Raw genomic sequence first — 15866 nt, forward strand, 5'->3', positions numbered from 1 at the left:
TAATTTCTAATTTTGCTCCAGCATAATCTATTACAACGTAGTATCATTAATTTAAATTAGTATACTCACAATTACTGAATTACACAACAGAATAACTGAATAAGCATGATAAGAGAAACATTATAACAAAATAAAATAACGACAAGTTTTGTATCTAAGTTTATGCGTGAGACATAGCAATATTCACGCCTTCATGGTCACATCTATTGACATTAGCACAAAATATATAAAAACTATGTATTTGTTTTTGTTAGTTATTTTAATATATGTATATATTTAATAAATTCATATGGGCAGGTTTGATAGTTACGTCAACATCCGTTGAGTATTATGAACGTAAAAGATATAATCTTATAAAACAAAACAATAATGTAAAATCAAAATCTAACCGTACGTTGGACAAACACGTGAAGGGATTTGCTGTGGGGGTGATTGCTAGAGTAATATTATATAAGTTTGGGGTTAAATGCCGTACTTTCAAACCTAAAATGATTTGTAGTAGTTAAGCCATCAAGGATTAAAGGGGTTATTTGTAAGCAAATTAATCACCATCATCAATAATACAAACGAGAATTAGATTCATAACATATGATTACCACTTTTAATTATGTCTTTGCCTACTGACTCTCGATCTTCAATGCCCTGTTGAAACCCGATGCAAGACGCCCGTGAATCTATCAGATTGCATCCCTTGCCGGATTTCGTTCTTTGGTCAATGAAACCGATGTGATTCACTTGATAAAACACTCCAAATTGCTTTTTTGACTAAGTACTAGGTTGAATGGACTATGATTTGCAATTCCCAAACTGTTTGAAAAATCCATTGGACATATCACAATGGTAATCACCACCATACTCATTCTTGTCAGTATCATAAAGAACCAAAGGCACTACCCTTAGGCTGTATGCTATGGTGAGAGGCATCGAATCCCTCCACAGCGCCACATCATCGCCTCGTAAAAGGCCGGGGCATTGAAGCCAGTCCTGCTATGGTTTAATGTCCCTTGGGTGCCCCAATATATATATATATATGCATATATATGTATGTGTGTATGTGAGAGAGGAGAGAGAGAGCTCTCTCAATGGCGCCGGTGAGTGCCGGTCGTCCTCATGCCCGCCCCCCCTCCGCGCCCCCCAACGGTGTTCCAACTCCAACGACGCCCTTTCTCCCCCTTGAAGACGCCCATAGTGCATAGTCTTATTGATTTAAAGCCTCATTTTCATGTGTTTCAGTAGCCTTAAAAGTATCAATAGGAATCATATAAACATTTATAGTCCCCTACTCCCTTCACTGATATGATCCAATTCATTGGCCATAACCATTTTAACTGATTTTCTAACCTATTTAGACCATGTTTAGTGGTTCAAGCCCTTTAGGAGCATTTCCTGTCATGTGAACGCCATGTCAGCTGGAGAATTTTTAGTTAAAAAAAAGGTGTAGTGGTTCAAGCATGTGGCATGCACTTTCAATCATTATCAAATAATTAGAAACTTTTACAATCTTTTTATTCAATTATTTTCAAAATTAAAATGAAACATAAAAATTATTAATAAAAAACTTAAACTACTTCATTAAAAAAACAAACTTAATAAAACATAAAGCATTTCATTAAAATTAAAAAAAAAAAACATAACCAATAAAATTAAAATATTTCAAATATTTTATTTCAAACTAATCTTCCAGTTGACAACGTTCATATTGTTGAGCCTTCCAAATTAAATTGAGCATTTATAAACAACTTCATTTCAAATGGAATGCCATGAAAGGTTTAAGATGGAGCATTTGGTTAAAAGAAAAGGATCAATCATCTTTTCATTCAATTGCTTTTAAATAAACATAAAACTTAAAAAGTTGCATTTGCTATTTTCTAGAAGATATCAAATTATCAATGTAATTAATGCTTGAAACGTTTGTTTGTATTTCCCACAAAATATTAAAGGGTCATAAATTCACAATGACGTTATTTAAACGCAAAGATTTAAGCCCGTAAACGCCAATATGTAATGGATGTGTGGGCGTGTTCTACTGTGAAACAAAAGAATTAACGCCCCGTTACGGATGTTCTTAACAATCTGAAATCTTTATTTCTGGTAAGGCAACATTAGTTCAGCATTGATTTATCCTTTTTTTTTTCTTCTCAAAGAATCCATTATTATTTCATAATTCACAAACAGATCAACTCTGTTTTCTTCCCCTCATCCATAACAAATAATTTTTGTGAATAATATAAAATGTCTTTTTCTCCAAAGACATTAGGGTAAACAAGTGGGTCCTGATCATAACAAAATGTTCAAATAATTTTTAAAAATAAAAAAGGAGCCTCAATTGGAACAGTAGCAAATGTGTCACCATTTACATTGTGATAGTTCACATGTGAAAAGAACCAAAGATGGTTTTCCTGAATTCACATGACCTCCATTATAATTTTATAAAACAAAGTAAAAAGTCAATTTCAACAAACTTGAACCAAAGTCAACCAAATACAGTTTACAACAAATATCAATATTGTATTTAACTAAAATAGAGAGCTCTTGAACATCGTTTATAAGTATACAAAATCACTCACAAAATTTGACATCCAAGCTCTGAATTCAATTTCTTAAAAGAATTGTATGTATGGATCGCGATAACTTCATTTTCATCCTAACTTTTATATTTTAATTTTTGATATTCTTCTTTTTGCGGATTTAAAGAAGCAAATGAAGAAAACCAAGAACGTAAAACCTAAAAAATAAACAATTGTTGAGTCCGAAATAATATTAGTGGGTATCATGCGCCTCTTCTCCTGCAATTAATCCAAGAAAGCAAGTCAAAAATCAAACGTCAAAAGTCAACCCAGCCTTGAATCTTGAAACCTTTACAGTTTACACAGTTTGAATTTTGACTAGTTGTATGTGTCTTGTTTAGTGGCAATTTTGACACGTATGCATACGAATAGGCCAATCTCGGTCATGTTTTATCTTCTAAACCAGTCAAATGGGTGAAATGGGTTAGATGGTCAGTACGAGGCTTGTAAACGAACCGAACAAACACGAACAGAGCATTGTTCGTGTACGCTCGTTTAAACTTTTAACTGAAAAATCAGCCAACATGGAAATTTAAATGAATGTGGTTTTCTTGTTTGTGTTTGGTTATGTTTGTTGTTTAACAATATAAGTGAACGGGTCACAAACGCAAACGAATGAGCTTAACTGAACACAGATGAAGAAACATAACTAAGGTAAAGGCAATTAAGAAAAAAAGTTAAATGCATATTAACGAATCTAAAGGAACGAACTTAAACAAACGCAAACTGATGAACATATATGAACGTAAACATGTGAATATAAACGAACGCTCACGAAAATATATATATGAATGAACTAGAGGCATGTTCATGTTCGTTAGTAACTTAGTTTAACTAAGTGAATAAAAATATTTTGTTCATGTTCGTTCGATTATAAGATAAACGAACTTCGTTCGTTTATAAGATAAACGGACTTCCCATAGCAAGATTCACGAACGGCTACTGAAAGTTCAGTTCGTATACAAGCTTAATACAAACTGACAGCCTAAAGTGTATTTTTAATGCATAAGTTTATTTAAAAACTTGTATTATTATGTAACAATCTAGTTTCTATAATTATATTTCATACTATTTTTTATAAAAAATTAAATATTGTCAAAATTCAACCTAACCCAACACATTTCAATCCGAACCTGAAAATAACCATTTTGACCCGTTATTTGACCCTCATGACACCATTTTGTCACATCTCTAATGGGTATGGATGTTTTTGGAAGAACTTAAGTCCCAATTAAGAAACTTTAATACTTTACTCAAGTTTCTTTAAGAAAAAACGGTATCTTACAGGTGTGACAGAATCTTGCAACTTCTGTTCCGTAATTTGATGCTTTTTTTGAAATAATTCTTTTGCATATTTGTAAAGTTCCACATCAAGACTGTTCAAAGAAATAATTTCTTTGAGTGCATTATCAGGTACACGCCTACGTGCCTGAAAACAAATTAAGTCAAATATACAATATAGAGTACATCGTTTACAGTTATATAATTATTTTTCAAATACACAAAATGTAACTACTACCTCTTTCGTAAAGTTTGCTGGTGAAACTTTTTTCAAAGAAGCCATACGCCTTTGCGATTGTGATGACCGTAGTGAAGTAATGCAAGTCTCATAAATTTCCATAAGTGTCCCAACAGTCATCTAATGAGGGTGAAAATGTAATTTAACATAACGTATCAATTTAGTTTAAAATGAAACAGGCGAAATGGAAGAAAAAGGGCATACATTCTCGCCTTTTGCTTCGATAGTTGATGAACTGTTATCCTGTTCTGCATCACAAGCAAACACATTTAATATTTCAATAAGAATTCTAAAACAAAAAAGAATATAAACATGTACCCATTGTATTGCTATTATTTACAGTTTGTGCCATTAACTGAGAAATAACTTGTGCACCAACAACATTTGCAAACATTGTGGCAGATTCTCTATGGTCCTCAGTGATTCCAACATATAGCATACCATCCAACCGTTTCTGCAAGAAACCATTTTTACAAATTAAAGGCAAAATTGTAAAATAGTGAAATGAGTTTATTAATATTAGGGCAATATACAAGTACACACCTTTGCAACTTGAAGCACATATTTTCCAAGAATCGGATGTGTTATTACACATTGGCGCAGTTCATGTGCCTCACGAATATTGGAATTATTCGTCAAACCCGCAACCTAAAAAAAATTGTTTGGAATTAGGCCTGTAAATGAACTGAACCAACACTACAGATCATGTATGGGTTCGTTCGTTTAACTCTAAATGAACAAACGATCGAACATAGACAACTAAAGTACTAAACGGGTGAGGTTTTCTTATTTGTTTTCGGCTTCGTTTATGTTCGCTTGTTAAAAGTATAAACAAATGGTTCACAAACGTAAACAAACGAACATATCTAGCATAAACTGAGCTAAAACCAACTGAAACTAAACATGAACGTGTGAGGTCTAAAAAGTTATTAAAACTAGACAAAATTGTAATGTGCCTATAAAATTTTAATGAATATATTAACAAACAAATTTAAAACAAACGTAAAGTAACAAACCTAAATAAACTTAAACAAACAAACATAAATAAATTACAATGAACCAACATAAACGAAAGCTCAAGAACATAAATGAACAGACGAGACGTGTTCATGTTTGTTTGTTTATTAAACAAACGAACATAAACAAACTTTCCATCAAACGATTCACTGAAAGTTCGCTTCAATTACAGGCCTATTTTCAATCAGATATTTTTCTTGTCAACATATTCATTTACGTACAACAATTATACCTGAAAAGTGGCACCATTGTGAATAATATCACGAGCGACAGGATGATTAATGTAATCATGTAACGGCATAACAACTTCTTGCATATCATACGAATCATTCCCATAAAAATAAGGCCGACCTCGTCTCTTTCGCGCATCTCTCTATTCATCAAATCAAAGTAAACATATTCAAAAATCTAAAGTATTTACATATATATTAATTCCAGATATGCATTCAAAAAAATAAATCATACCCGAGAGAACAAATCCTTCTGCATCCATGGAACCAAATACTTCCAAGGCCAAATCTCAAGTGTGCTCACACCACCACTCTTTGACCGCACACGTTTTGACATTTTCATAACCGAAGTCAAATTAGAGTGCACCAAAAACCGAGCCGCTACCTCTATTGAAAACTCGTAAGTACTAAACACGCGTTCAACTGGGTCACGAAGAATTGTGACCACTGATGTTTGATCAGCTGGAAGCTTTGACATCATGCTGTAATCATCATGAGTTGCCAAAAGCCTGCAATCAGGTTTCCTGCATAACAAAACAAACTATCAAGAATATATGAACCAAATAATCAATAAAGATATTAACTTTCTAGAATTGTAAACCATACCGAGGATCAAATCGTAATTTATCATACGACCGCGGGCATTCTAGTTCACCAGAATACAGTTTCTTCAGAAAACAATGAAAATATGTTCGACCTCCGGTTCTTGGGATATGAAGGAAGAATAATAAGTCTTTGAGAATGTGTCCGTTATTGGTGTTTGAGTGAAGTGAAGATGAAGACCATTGTTTGATAGAGTTTTTGCAGTGCTCGAAGTCAAGCGCACCAGAAGATGGATAAACTGTGGGGAGACCGGAGATCAGAGGATCAATGAAGTAGTTATGATTAACATTATAATAACCACAGGGTGGGAAGTGTTCTTTGCATAGTTGTTGATAGCGAATAGCAGTCAATAGCAACAACCTACCTATACGGCATACGCTACGTAGCGATAGCGGCAAAATACCAGGCGCTATTTGATGTTTAGCAATAACGTATTAGAATTTTATTTTTTTTAAGGTTGAGGTTTTCATTCATGAGTTTAAATTTTTACGATTCAACTGGAAGACTAGTGATGTTTAGATGATTAAAATGCCTAAATATTCGATTTTTAATATTAAAAAAAGCCCAAATTGTTGCTATTGAGGCACTATACATGAGATAGTGCTGGGCATCGCTTCGCTACGGTGTTCGCAATAGTGCTCGCTATGAGCGCTACGAAACAACTGTAGTTCTTTATACATTATTTTTTCAAACTGGATTAAAATTTGGCTATTTAGATTTCGGACAAGGGGAAAGATCAAACATGTCAGGAGAGGGCCAAATGCCATCAATTAGGGTTCCAATTACCAACTCCGAAAAAGGCATAAATCATTGATTAACATAATTTAAGAGTCTATTTAGAGTTGCACCTTCAACATTCAACTTATAGTTTGTACTTTTGCCCAAATTTGAATTCGCTAAAAAACTACATTTTATCATGTAACAACAGAAGTAATTACAAATTAACAACAAAATACATACATACCTGCAGCCAACAGTATCAGCAGCAGAGCAAATCTGAGTAAACAGCCCATTGTCCATCAACAGAATGAATCTCAGTCTTCAATTAAACAAACGGTAATTAGAAAGAATAGATGAATGCAGGGTTTATTGGAATTTGGGGAAAATGAGGGACCTGTGCATAGAATAAAGGGATCTAGGGTTTATAAATAAATTCTCTTGATTTATGTTACTCGAGATCATGGTGGGTCCTGTCCTGTATGTATGTAATCCAATTAATAATTAACCAACCTCGATTGTTTGTATTGTCGGAAGAATGTTATGTTATGGTGAAGGATTAATAATTAATAATATTATCTCTCCGGCTGTCGCACGGCGGCTCAACTATTATTATTGACGCCGGTGGACACAGAAGACAAGACCGGTGGGAAACCTAAAATAAAATGGTCTGCCTATATGACGTATTAAACTTGTACTTGAGCTCGATTCGATAAAGCTACAGGGGTCTCAAATAAACTTGTTTAGTTATCAAACTCAAGCTCGTAAGAGATGATATTTTAGGCTCGCCGAGATGTGCATTTTTTATTTTTACTCTTTTCATTTTTGGACTTTTATTTATTGGTTTTACACTGTACAACAGAGCTCGAGTCGAGCTAAGGCTGGTGTAAGGGTTTTTCTCAAAATACATAAAAATAATTAACACGTATATAATCAATTAATAAATAATAAATGAGCTAAGCCTGGACTTGAAGAATCGGTTCATGGGTCCAGCTCAAGCTTTAGGAAAAAAGAGTTTGAATCGAGGACTCGAGCTCTCCTAAGTCAAACAATCTGAGCTCGAGCCTAGTCAAGTTCGGGTCCGGATTGGCTTGACTCATTTATACCTCTAAACCCATTGTAAAATATGGGAAAAAAATCACAAAAAGAAATTAAAAAAATAATAAAAAAACAGGGCTAGGGTTTGAACTTGGGTGAAAACCAGCAACATATATTGTCTAAAAAGAAACTGTTAAACTCTAAGAGACGTATGATAACTCTATCAAAGTTTGGTTAAAAAAAAGAACCCGAATTCTAGTCCATTCAATGAAAGCCACTTGTCCCAGTTGTGATTTACCACTTTTTGATGGGTTAAAAAGAGGCATCTTTCTAAAAGAGTAAAAATAGATCTCGACACTTAGATATATGTCATATGATCTAGTGGTTAAGATTAGTAGTTTTCAAAATATCAAATAGTTTCTGATCTAAAATTTATGTTACATAATTTTCTAAATAGTCTCATACAGTTCCCTAACTTCAAATTTTATGTCCTTACTATTCTTAGGAAACTTTTTATTTTTTTTAACTCTTACCACTTTTTTCAAAACAGCTAAATATTATTGTACACTATGAGGATTAAACACTTGACTATCAAATTCAAACTCAAACCACCTTGCCACCCCCACCAAAATGGGAATGACGCATGAAAGTATAACTAAAGTTTGATAATATATATATATATATATATATATATATATATATATATATATATATATTGTCATTCGTGCGGTTTTAGCCTTGGATAGTCCCATTGTCACAATTTTAGCATACGACAAACCAACCTAAAAAGCGAATGACATGCGAGCTTTAATATGATCATCGTCATAGTTTTAGCATTATACACCAACCTAGAAAGAGATTGGCATGCCAATCTCATGAGGAAAATCCCAAACGATAATTTGACATAGTTTTGGCATGGCACGTCAACCTAAAAAGAGAAATTGATATGGTTTTGAGCAAAAAGAAAAAGGAAAAAAAGAAAAAATAAATCTTAAATGATGAATTGACATGGTTTTAGCTTGACACGCCAACCTAAATAGAGAACGATGTGTAAATAAAAAAAAACGAAACGAATTGTAGCTAGAAAAAAATTCCAAATTATGAGTTTTTCTCTTCCTCTTTTACGTTGTTCTTGAGCTAGTAATTGTTTATTAGATAGCATACATTGGTAAATTAGGGGTTTGAATTAAATACAAATGAAATTAACGTGCTAAACGTAAGAATCAAGTAGAGTAATTATGTAATTACATCAATTACTCTATGATGTAATCATATAATTACTCTACTTGTATATATAATTACTCTACTTGATTCTCATGTTTAGCACTCTAATTTCATTTGTACGTTAACTTTCCCTGGTAAAATAGAATGGTGGAAGATAAAAGATGATTAGTAAAAGGTAAATTGGATCTTAATAATCCCAACTAAATGTTATTGGCCGATAATAATCTCAACCGAGTTTGTTTCTACTGGTGGTTCCAAATTTAAAAAAATGGCTCTTAGTGGTCCCCCGTTAAAAAAAACCTAACGCCGTTAAGTTTTTATCGAATTTCAAACTGATTTTTTTAAGGATTTTGGTCGGTGGGAGAATACGAGTTGATTGATGTAAAACTTAGCTTGAAATGATGTTTCAAACAGCTTAACTTGCACTTCAAATCGGGTATTTGAACTTCCATTTAACAAAAAACTAAGTTGTTTGGAGCATTGTTTTGAGCTAAGTTTTATATTAATCGGCTCGTGTCATCCTTCCGATCAGAAGCCGTAAAAATTCATTTTGAAATTTGGAAAAAAGCTTGACGCCGTTAAATTTTTTATAACAGGGACCGCTGAGAGCCAATTTTAGTAAATTTTGGACCACCGATGACAGTGGAAATAAACTCGATTGAAATTATTATCAGCCAATAGCATTTGGTTTGGATCATTATAATCTAATCTGCCTTAATAAAATATATGAAATTTCATGATTTTTTAGTTTATGAAATCAATAAACCATGAGAACCAAAACAAGAGTTTTTTCTAAAGAACAACTTTGGCATTTCAAAAAAATTGAAGCTTTTTTAGTTTATAAGCCCGGGAATAGATCACAGATCCAGTGTTGTATTGGTTTTGGTCATGATGTGATTACCATCTTCGGGGATAATTGGATCATGTTTGAGATTATGTTTTTAGAGGCCTTCAAATAACTAGTGCTGGCTATTTCTGTAGGTGCGTATCTTTCGAGCTTGATACCAAAACTATCTTTTAACCCCAAATAAAAAAATAATACTGATAAAGGCTAAATCCATTGCATTGACTTTTTTTATCGCGTGTGTCATAGACTATGCTGACTTTTTACCTATGACTACAAGAGTTATACCTACTACCTTGACACTTACACTTTATAGAAAGACAAAAAAATGCAAAATAATCACCAAGTCCAAAGTACTACAATATCAACTAGTAAAAAATGAACATACAAACGACATTAAAACAATATACTAAGGACACTAAATGAATACGTATAGAATGTGCACGACAAAAACAAAAAAAACAAAAAAAAACTCAATCCATCGATGATCCATGTCTTCTAAAGGCGGCGACGGCCATGATCTTTGTCAACAGTGTCCAGCATATTCTCTAAATGCGTGTTTCGGTGGGCCTCCCAATTGGCATGCCACACCACAGACAATGGTTGTTAGCCCAGCCACAACAGGTGTGGCAAACCGAATGCCCATACAGGCACTGCATTAAACGATAACTATGATCAAACCAAACAGATTTTGAATAATAATAATAATAATAATAATAATAATAATAATAATAATAATCATTCAAATTACATACAGCATTTAAATTTTAAAAACAAACCTGATATACAGGATAAACCCATAACTAGGAGCAGGCCGGGCAATTCAACCAACCGTCTTCAAGTATGATCACAGAGTGTGGTCGAGAGTTAAGAGAACGTATGAGCCTGGATCTAGATCTTATGATGACAACGTGTTGTTCGGATTCATCATTACGATTAGATTACGTTTAGGATTACGATTAGGATTACTTTGTTGTGTGTAGTGTGTGTGTTCTGGACTGATTTTGACAGAATAACGGGATGAATACGATTAAGCCAAAAACTGTTCTTACATTAGAATACTTTACAAGTATATATAGACGAGGACCTCATTCGTTAAGACATACCTTAATGAACGAGTCATTCGTTACATTAAACTAGACGAATGACCTAGAGTCATTCGCTAAACATACATTATGCGAATGTGCCTTCATTCGCTGTCTCATTCGTTATACTAGGATAACGAATGACACTTACATTAAGCGAATGTGACTCATTCGTTACAAGGTAACGAATGAGCCTTACAATTAAGGCGAATGGGCTTTAGCATAATTACCAAAATGCCCTTTACATGTTAAACTAATATAATAATAATATAAAGACCGAGACACTCGAACCATGTATCAACAAGAGTAGGTGGGGTTAAGCGAGTGTGGGGGGAGAGGGTCCGGGTGACGACAGAAAATCAGACGGCGAACCAACCGCTGAAGTATGGAATGAAGTTGCCAGTGATGTAATAAAATGTAGCATCTGACGACGAGGATTATGTTGTCCGTTGGCAGGGCCGCGGTGCACGAGTCTCTTTGCGCGATCGAATACAATAGAATTGTTTAAATAAATAAACTACCTTCTTGTACGGAGAGAATTAAAGCCGTAGAGATTGCATTGGCGACGACATTGCAGATGATGCGAGCTTTGGTTGTGGATAAGGAGATGGTTATGATGAGAAGTGTGAATTGTTGCTAGGAAAGCTTATATTCGGTGTTTAATATAACGACGTTTATATTAAAGCGTTTCATCGAACAAAAGTCCATTATTGTAATAACCTTTCCGCCCCCGCACCCCCCCCCCCACCCCAAATGTTTTCTAAATAAAACATGTTGAAGAAAATATCAACCATTATATGTCTAGGATGATAAATGGCTTATTGAGAATATACAGTTATTATGAGTGTAAGATAAGAGAGTAAAAACACATAGTAATTGTATAAATGATTTCTTGCATTAGCTTTGTATGATCATACGTTATATATTTATATTTACACAAATCGCATCTGCCAGTACATTATTTCAGAGGTGGTCCCCTAGGGGAACCGTTTCCTTTCCCAATCTAAGATATTTTCTTCGGTACAATAGTGGACCCTATTATAATAATGACCTCTAACCGCCTATCTCTGATAAGTTTTTGTGTTTTCTCTCTAGACACATTGGCTTTCAGACTTTAGCCTTAGTTTATTATGGGGTGATAATACCCCTACAAAACCATAGTATAAAAAGAATTCATATTAAAGAGTGTAATTTCACTAATTTCAAAATTAACTTTTCAGCACACTAATGTTTAATTAAAATCTTTTATATCAAAATATTTTTAAAAATCTCGCCTAGTTAGTCAGTGAGATTCAAGTCTTTAATACGAAAAGAATATAAAAAAATTGTGGTGAGTTTGGCAAGGCATTTAAGACAACTAGTTTCCTAATATCATATGAAAGTTTTCAAACGCGTGCGCGTCAGTTAGGTTCCTTCATAATCAGCAGCAATTCTTTTCTTGTCCAAGTATGCACTACAAAACAAATTGACTTTAATCGGAATTATTTAAGTCTGATAGCTTTTTAACTATAAATATTAAAGTTTGGTTCATTACAAACACATATATATGAGTCAAAACAACAAAAAATGATTTATTTCTACATTTTATATTAGGGATGATCTTGATACCGTATCGGTACCGACCGATACCGAAAATACTGATTCTGAAAATTGCAAATTTTTGGTACCGGTATCGAAATGTTCGGTTCGGTACCGGTATTTAAGGTAAAATTCGGGAAATACCGGTACCGTACTGGTCCCGAAAACTCAAAACCTTGGTACCGATTCGGTACCGACGATACCAAATCGGTACTGATACCGGTACCAATCGGTACCATACCGATTTTTACTCATCGCTATTTTATATACAAATTACATTTCTTCTAAAGTTTATCCTTACGATTTAGAAGTAATAGAGGGTTTTTTTAGAAGAAATGCAATTTGTATATAAAATGCAGAAATAAATCATTTCTTGTTATTTTGACTCATATATATGTTAGTAATGAACCAAACTATATTTATAGTTAAAAAAACTATCTGACTAAATAATTACGATTAAAAGTCATTTTTTTGTAGTCTGTACTCGGACAAGAAAATAATTGTTGTTGATTATGAAGGAACCTAACTGGTGCGGTTCTTTCGCACGTGTTTGACAACTTTCATATGGTATCAGGAAACTCATTGTCTTAAATGCATTGCCAAACTCGTGACAATTTTTTATATAATTATCGTATTAAAGAATCTCACCGGCTAACTAGGCGAGATTTTAAAAAATATATTTTGATAAAAAGATTTTAATATAACCGCTGGAAATATATTTTTGTAATTTTTGAAATTACACTCTATAAATGAATATTTTATACCATGGTCTTGTAGGGGTAAATCACCCCATAACAATCCGAGTCTGAATGCAAGCGCGTCTATGGAAGAAAAGACAAATGCATATCATAGAGAGGCAGTTAGAGATCATTATCATAACTGGGTCCGGTATCGTACCAAAGAAAATCTCTCAGACTGGGAAAGGAAACGCTTCCATTCGGGGACCGCCTCTGATATAATGTATTGGCAGATACAATCTGTGTAAATATAAATATGTAAAGTACGATCATAACAAAGCTAATGCAATAAATATGTAAAGTACGTTCGTTTAACTCTAAATGAACAAACGATCGAACATAGACAACTAAAGTACTAAACGGGTGAGGTTTTCTTGTTTGTTTTCGGCTTCGTTTATGTTCGCTTGTTAAAAGTATAAACAAATGGTTCACAAACGTAAACAAACGAACATATCTAGCATAAACTGAGCTAAAACCAACTGAAACTAAACATGAACGTGTGAGGTCTAAAAAGTTATTAAAACTAGACAAAATTGTAATGTGCCTATAAAATTTTAATGAATATATTAACAAACAAATTTAAAACAAACGTAAAGTAACAAACCTAAATAAACTTAAACAAACAAACATAAATAAATTACAATGAACCAACATAAACGAAAGCTCAAGAACATAAATGAACAGACGAGACGTGTTCATGTTTGTTTGTTTATTAAACAAACGAACATAAACAAACTTTCCATCAAACGATTCACTGAAAGTTCGCTTCAATTACAGGCCTATTTTCAATCAGATATTTTTCTTGTCAACATATTCATTTACGTACAACAATTATACCTGAAAAGTGGCACCATTGTGAATAATATCACGAGCGACAGGATGATTAATGTAATCATGTAACGGCATAACAACTTCTTGCATATCATACGAATCATTCCCATAAAAATAAGGCCGACCTCGTCTCTTTCGCGCATCTCTCTATTCATCAAATCAAAGTAAACATATTCAAAAATCTAAAGTATTTACATATATATTAATTCCAGATATGCATTCAAAAAAATAAATCATACCCGAGAGAACAAATCCTTCTGCATCCATGGAACCAAATACTTCCAAGGCCAAATCTCAAGTGTGCTCACACCACCACTCTTTGACCGCACACGTTTTGACATTTTCATAACCGAAGTCAAATTAGAGTGCACCAAAAACCGAGCCGCTACCTCTATTGAAAACTCGTAAGTACTAAACACGCGTTCAACTGGATCACGAAGAATTGTGACCACTGATGTTTGATCAGCTGGAAGCTTTGACATCATGCTGTAATCATCATGAGTTGCCAAAAGCCTGCAATCAGGTTTCCTGCATAACAAAACAAACTATCAAGAATATATGAACCAAATAATCAATAAAGATATTAACTTTCTAGAATTGTAAACCATACCGAGGATCAAATCGTAATTTATCATACGACCGCGGGCATTCTAGTTCACCAGAATACAGTTTCTTCAGAAAACAATGAAAATATGTTCGACCTCCGGTTCTTGGGATATGAAGGAAGAATAATAAGTCTTTGAGAATGTGTCCGTTATTGGTGTTTGAGTGAAGTGAAGATGAAGACCATTGTTTGATAGAGTTTTTGCAGTGCTCGAAGTCAAGCGCACCAGAAGATGGATAAACTGTGGGGAGACCGGAGATCAGAGGATCAATGAAGTAGTTATGATTAACATTATAATAACCACAGGGTGGGAAGTGTTCTTTGCATAGTTGTTGATAGCGAATAGCAGTCAATAGCAACAACCTACCTATACGGCATACGCTACGTAGCGATAGCGGCAAAATACCAGGCGCTATTTGATGTTTAGCAATAACGTATTAGAATTTTATTTTTTTTAAGGTTGAGGTTTTCATTCATGAGTTTAAATTTTTACGATTCAACTGGAAGACTAGTGATGTTTAGATGATTAAAATGCCTAAATATTCGATTTTTAATATTAAAAAAAGCCCAAATTGTTGCTATTGAGGCACTATACATGAGATAGTGCTGGGCATCGCTTCGCTACGGTGTTCGCAATAGTGCTCGCTATGAGCGCTACGAAACAACTGTAGTTCTTTATACATTATTTTTTCAAACTGGATTAAAATTTGGCTATTTAGATTTCGGACAATGGGAAAGATCAAACATGTCAGGAGAGGGCCAAATGCCATCAATTAGGGTTCCAATTACCAACTCCGAAAAAGGCATAAATCATTGATTAACATAATTTAAGAGTCTATTTAGAGTTGCACCTTCAACATTCAACTTATAGTTTGTACTTTTGCCCAAATTTGAATTCGCTAAAAAACTACATTTTATCATGTAACAACAGAAGTAATTACAAATTAACAACAAAATACATACATACCTGCAGCCAACAGTATCAGCAGCAGAGCAAATCTGAGTAAACAGCCCATTGTCCATCAACAGAATGAATCTCAGTCTTCAATTAAACAAACGGTAATTAGAAAGAATAGATGAATGCAGGGTTTATTGGAATTTGGGGAAAATGAGGGACCTGTGCATAGAATAAAGGGATCTAGGGTTTATAAATAAATTCTCTTGATTTATGTTACTCGAGATCATGGTGGGTCCTGTCCTGTATGTATGTAATCCAATTAATAATTAACCAACCTCGATTGTTTGTATTGTCGGAAGAATGTTATGTTATGG

At 33.7% G+C, this 15866-nt stretch overlaps 2 protein-coding genes across 2 annotated transcripts; both read right to left on the minus strand.

The window, feature by feature from the left end:
- Positions 1-2647: 2647 nt before the first annotated feature.
- On the minus strand, positions 2648-6956 carry LOC143558399 (protein-tyrosine sulfotransferase-like). Its single transcript, XM_077047246.1, has 11 exons — positions 6901-6956; positions 6785-6840; positions 5940-6345; positions 5569-5857; positions 5336-5476; positions 4630-4734; positions 4405-4540; positions 4291-4334; positions 4087-4206; positions 3853-3996; positions 2648-2786 (listed from the first exon to the last, which is right to left on the minus strand). Exons 1-11 carry the CDS (start codon positions 6954-6956, stop codon positions 2652-2654), a joined length of 1632 nt encoding a protein of 543 aa, XP_076903361.1. The 3' UTR covers positions 2648-2651.
- A 7034-nt stretch (positions 6957-13990) lies between these two features.
- LOC143558400 (protein-tyrosine sulfotransferase-like) lies at positions 13991-15617 on the minus strand. Its single transcript, XM_077047247.1, has 5 exons — positions 15562-15617; positions 15446-15501; positions 14601-15006; positions 14230-14518; positions 13991-14137 (listed from the first exon to the last, which is right to left on the minus strand). The coding sequence occupies exons 1-5, from the start codon at positions 15615-15617 to the stop codon at positions 13991-13993; spliced, it is 954 nt and encodes a 317-aa protein (XP_076903362.1).
- Between the last annotated feature and the right edge of the window lie 249 nt (positions 15618-15866).

This window comes from Bidens hawaiensis, unplaced genomic scaffold (genome assembly GCF_021521415.1).
Source record: "Bidens hawaiensis isolate Kalapana, Puna unplaced genomic scaffold, B.hawaiensis_p1.1 tig00019448_1, whole genome shotgun sequence".
NCBI lineage: Eukaryota > Viridiplantae > Streptophyta > Magnoliopsida > Asterales > Asteraceae > Bidens > Bidens hawaiensis.